The sequence below is a fragment of the Blennius ocellaris genome (assembly GCF_963422515.1).
Source record: "Blennius ocellaris genome assembly, chromosome: 16".
Lineage (NCBI taxonomy): Eukaryota > Metazoa > Chordata > Actinopteri > Blenniiformes > Blenniidae > Blennius > Blennius ocellaris.
Genome location: NC_137665.1, coordinates 14,284,444 through 14,289,860, shown reverse-complemented (window position 1 = coordinate 14,289,860; position 5,417 = coordinate 14,284,444). Strand labels below are relative to the sequence as shown.

Here is a 5,417-nt window from a genome sequence, read left to right as displayed (position 1 = left end):
ATGAGGGACGATTACAATACAACAAAGTCACTGTGGGCACAGTTTGTACTGCTGGTGGCGCCCAATCCAGTCCAGTACCTGTATTGTTAAGCGCTTGTTTCCCTCTTTCCCAGAAGGGTGGGGTCTCAGTGCATCCGGTCGGAGAATGTGAAATGAGTGATGCTTAGTAAATAACCAAGAATGTCATAATGTTACAGTTGTATATTCCTCCCATACTAGCATGCATTTGGTGTGAGATCCATCGGCGGAGTACAGTTCAGTCCCATTTGTCCACAGACTCAGGGATTCTTGCAGGTGTACACCTCCTCCTCCCTCACACATGTCTGACACTCCACGTGGCAGCACCAGCGCACCTGGCAGTGGCAGGACAGGCTGGTGAGGTGCATGGCGGTGTTGTAGCCCCGGCCACAGCACAGGCTCTGACAGCTCGTGTCTTTGGCGCACGTCCGGCCGCCCGTGCCCGGCGAGAAGCGTGAGGGCCTGCAGAAGCTGGGCGAGTCCTCCAGGTAGACCAGGTCAGTGGTGCGGAGACTCTGGCCGTGGCGCCGCGGGCTGGCGAGCTCCGTCTCGCCGGTGGCCGTGTTGGTGACGCTCAGGACCCGCACCGCCAGGTCGTATCGGTACTTCAGCAGCCGCCCGGTGTCGTGGAAGGGAGACAGCTGCTTCCAGCAAGTCCGTATGGCGCACGAGCCGGAGACACCGTGACACTTGCAGGTCGTTTTCAGGCCGCTCTTCACCGCCTGAGATGGGAGTGAAGGAGGAAAAAAAAAAAAAAAAAAGAGAGAGAAAAATGTCAGTTCCTTCACTTTGATTCATTACCTGGGCTCTTATCTGGGAGGTCTATCTGGACAGAGTGAGACGGGTTCCTGCAGAGGGGGGGTTTGGGGTTAGGGGTGGCAGTCTGCGGATATGTGCCTTTAGCTCACCTCAGTCAAAAATTTTGACATAATGGATTGAGGGGGACTGTTCGGCATGATGTATTTCATCCACCTCGCATTTCTCACTTGGACAGCTCTCGCTGTTTTCTTTTCCTCAATGTGTTGAAACTAGCTCTGTGCGCTCCTCTCCCGAAGCCCGAGGCAGAGGGTACAGGCTGCTCAGACAGTGGAAGCCCTCTGCCATGTTTACAGCACAGGCACACTCACACAAAACATTGATGAAAGTTTCAGTGGAAGACGGTTTGTAGTAATGCCCGTCCGCTGGGTTCATAGCTGACTGAGCTTGATGAAGGTGCAATCAGTCAGGCTGAGAGCTGCTGTCTTGGCAGAGGCCAGAGACAGGTCACACAGAGAGAGAGAGAGAGAGAGAGAGAGAGAGAGAGCCAGAGGGCAACTTTTGGGTAGAAGAGTTCTGCTCAGTTCCTCCCTTTACAGGTATGAACCCCTCAGGGTCTTCAGGGCGCCATTGCTGTGAGATGGGGGGGGGGGGGGGGGGGGGGGGGGCACCGAGCACTTCACGTTGTTGTTTACACTGGCTCCTGGTCTAATTTCGATCACATCCCAGTGTAAAGTGAGTTAACTGATGAGATGAGATAGTTGTTCCCGTTTGTGTTTTTTTCTTCTTTTTTTTTTTTTTAATCTTTTTTCTGTCTCGGTGTGAATGACGTAGAGTGGGACCCCCTGGGGGCCTCATGCTTCAAGTGCTGCACAGTGGTGGTTATGAACATTAGGCGGATTTATGAAGAGCGCAGTGATCTAGTAAGTGGAGAAAAATGCTTGCTCGTATATTAAAAAGAGGCCACGGTTATAATCGTTCTCCCCGACAGGAGACCTTTAATTTTCTGTTGGCCCGCACAGCAAGCTTTATCATGCCTGAAAACACCTGGCTCCAACCATCCCACAGCCATCGTGTCTCCTTCACTTACACGGCTTCACTCGCTGCCTCAGTGATATCCGCCCGGGACGGCGGTGGCAGCAAGTGAGAGGAGGAGGGGAGGGGTGTTTGTTTGGCTGGCTGGCAAAGTGAAAAATGTACAGCTAGAGTTTAGAGTTTTGTAAGCACTGATGCGTGGAAGCGTGTCATTTGGTGTAATTGTTGTGTACAATTGCAGCGCAACTAATTGAGCTAATTGTGGCTTAGGCCGTGTGTTTTGTTTTGGGTTTTTCTTTTTTGGTTTATTTTAGCCCTGGGCTCCGAGAGCAGCTAAATCGTAAATTATGTGCGAGAGGTGTGCTTGTTTTGTCGCAGGCCATTTGTGGTGATTCTCCCGCGCTCACCCGAATGCCGACGTTGATGTTGTGGGCATCCACCTGAGCCCTCAGGTCCTTGCTGACTCTCTTCTGGCCGAGGAACTTCTTGAGGAACTTGGTGCTGTATTTGAGGTTGTCGCCGCAGACCCCCCACTGCCACGCTTCTCGATGCTGGATGCCGGGGGAGTCGTCGCACGTGCACCTCTCCATTCGGCCCGAGCTGCAGGCCTTGGCCAGTGCATGGGTCAGTGCTGCGGAGGACACCGCCAGCAGGAACGCTGTCTCCTTGAATGCTGGGACACAGCATAATAAAAAAAAATTTAAAAAAAGAAAGAAAAGAAAAATGTCATCTCAGCTTTTTCTTTACAGGAACCGCGTATAGGTTCAAGCGCTTCATAATTCACAGTCCCCAACACCTCTGATTAAGCCTTGAAGACCAAATGTTTACAAAAGGCTCACTTGGTTGTCATGGTTTACAAAAACATCAGCTACTCTGCAGCGCTTCTCGTGTCATAATTCCTCCTCTGACCTTTCCCATTACTTGTGCACTGTTATTTGCTTCACGCAGAGCCATCGCCAGGGTATATTTTGATCCAATTAATTATTATTTTGACTAGGAAGGATTTTCCCAGATGAAAGTGGGTAATCACACCACCCTTTTCCTCTGGGAATGGGCACTTTCCTGAGATAAAAATAACCACAGGGCTCGGGCGCTCTCCGCCACACCACATTTCTTGGCTTTCTACTCCCTCATTACCTCTGTGCTGACCTGTTCATGTTCTCCCACACACTGATATCCATATGCTGAAAGCCTGGAGCATCCTGGGGCATTTTCTACTGCACAGTGGATCTGCGGGGGCTTTGAGCTGTGTGCAGTACAAAGATCCTAATCAATACTTGAATGGAAAACTACACAATATCCAAATGAGCAACTTCAGGGAGAAGTATAAATAATTTTCTAGAGGGAGGTAAACTTTACAAAACTGAATTTTAACAAGAGGCAAAGCAGTTCTCAAAATGACAAAAAGCTTATTTATAACAGCAAAAACTTCAAGTCGTGTCGTTCTACACAGGTAAACTGAATTCAACCATTAAAAAAGTGCAAATATTTTCCTCTGAAGTAAACAGTTGAAGTGGAAACACTTGACAACATGAGGTACTGTTGAAGATACATTGTGGGAACAGTTTTAATTCCACTAAAACATCTAAAAATAGCTCGAATACAAGATACTTTGATAGTATTTCCACAGTGCTGATTAAAAAAAAATACAATCAACGCACTTTATGTTGATTGATAGTATTTTCCCCAATGTGCAGTTTTGAAATTGCATGACAATCTCTCAAAGTTTGTAAAACCAACTTTAATGACTTGAAATGTGCCTGATTCTTTAAAGGTTTTTCTTTTTTAAGCATAACGTAACTGGAAATGACTCCACCAGGATATCTAGCTGTTTTAGACAAATTACCTCCAACATCCGATCCCTGCAGGTATAAATGTGTTTCAGCAGCAAGTTTGTGTTCTGCTCTTACAGGCTTTTTTCTTTTTTCAAAAGAAGGACGTAATTACAGTATATCATTAAAAAAAAAAAAATCGAAAGCACTGTGGATATGTACCTGTCTCCTGTGTGGCAAATAAACATCAAAATACAAATAAATTCAAGTAAAAAAAAAAAAAAAAACCCCACACATTTTTACTTTGACTCTTCCAATCAAAGTAAAGTTAAATATGGATGTCTTACCTCTCTTCAGGAGGCTTCCCCGGCCGTCCAGGCTGCAGTTCCAGCGCTCGTTTCTGAACTGATAGCGGCACTCCAGTAGGCTGAGGCGCACCGACTCCCGGAGCGTCTCGGCCAAACCGGGCTCCCGGCGGCACTGTCTCTTCTGCCGCCGGGTCAGAGTCATCTGCTCGCACTGCTTCAGGTGGGCCTTTCCTGTCGGAGCTTCATTGGAGAAGGGACCCGGTAGAAACACCAGGGGTTCCCGACCTGTCAGCCTGCGGACGCGTTAAAAAAAAAAAAAAAAAAAAAAAAAAAAAAAAAGTGTTAGAAGTTGTAAACAACAAACAACACAATAATTTATTCTAATAATTATTTTTCTTCCTGCTATTTGTTTTATCCTACTTAAATGTCACAGAATGTCTGGCTTTCTATTGAGTTTTCTTAATTTATTTGTTATTTCCTTTAGAGCAACGCGTAAAAATAACAATCTCCCTGATCGAAATCTATTTTAACGCACAAGTAATAACGTGCTGTGAATTATAATATAATATTTATTTTTTAAATAGAGTTTTAAATTAAAGTTTCAAACAACACGTCAACTCAAGTACTTTATTACGCGTGCGCAATGTGGCGCGTGTAAAAGTTCTTGCTGCGTCAACTTGAATCAATTTTTGAATTTCGAAAAAAATATATATATTTTGTATAATAGTTCATCTTTGGGGAAAATGTAAGAAATCTAACCCAAAATAAGCTGCAGTGTGAGAGAGAAGGATGCAGAGTGCAATGATCCGCAGTAGGCAGGCGGTCCTCGGGAGCCTGGAGCGCATGATGCCGGGTCGGCGCTGTTCCTCATCGCGATGATTCTTCTTCAGTGGAGAAAGTCCGTGCCGTCTGATCGGCGCTTCTCTTTAAGGGGGGGCCCCGGATAAGCTCTGTGACTTCCAGCCCGGTGTGGCGGACCCAGCGGTCCGCTGGGAGGCAGGGCTCTCCGGGGGGGGGGGGGGGGGGGGGGTCGTGTTGCTGCACCCTCATTGGAGCTTCCAACACCGCGCACTCCCTCCCACTGTAACACCAGGTGGACGGAGCTGCACAACCACTGTGATAGATAGGCTTATAAACTTTAAACCGCAGACACACTCAGGTCTCCATGCTTTATTATTTCGGCCAAAAAATCAAGAAATGTCAAAATTGTATATTGTAAGATATCTATCTATCTATCTATCTATCTATCTATCTATCTATCTATCTATCTATCTATCTATCTATCTATCTATCTATCTATCTATCTATCTATCTATCTATCTATCTATCTATCTATCTACACTCTGGCCTCGGGACGAGGCAGCAGAAACAGAACCTCTCTCAGTTTATATCATACAAGTTATTATATATATATGATATTATATTACAATCTAACCGTTGCCATTGTGGTGGATAAACTTGCCAAGCCATGCAAACAAATTAAAGAACAGAGTTAAGAAATAAAGAAGACCATAATGTTATGAGAGCT

At 46.1% G+C, this 5,417-nt stretch overlaps 1 protein-coding gene across 1 annotated transcript; it reads right to left on the bottom strand.

The window, feature by feature from the left end:
* Positions 1–278: 278 nt before the first annotated feature.
* Positions 279–4,734, bottom strand: wnt9b (wingless-type MMTV integration site family, member 9B; the record flags this gene model as incomplete). Its single annotated transcript, XM_080511536.1, has 4 exons — positions 279–740; positions 2,217–2,482; positions 3,929–4,182; positions 4,649–4,734. The coding sequence occupies 4 exons, from the start codon at positions 4,732–4,734 to the stop codon at positions 279–281; spliced, it is 1,068 nt and encodes a 355-aa protein (XP_080367662.1).
* Between the last annotated feature and the right edge of the window lie 683 nt (positions 4,735–5,417).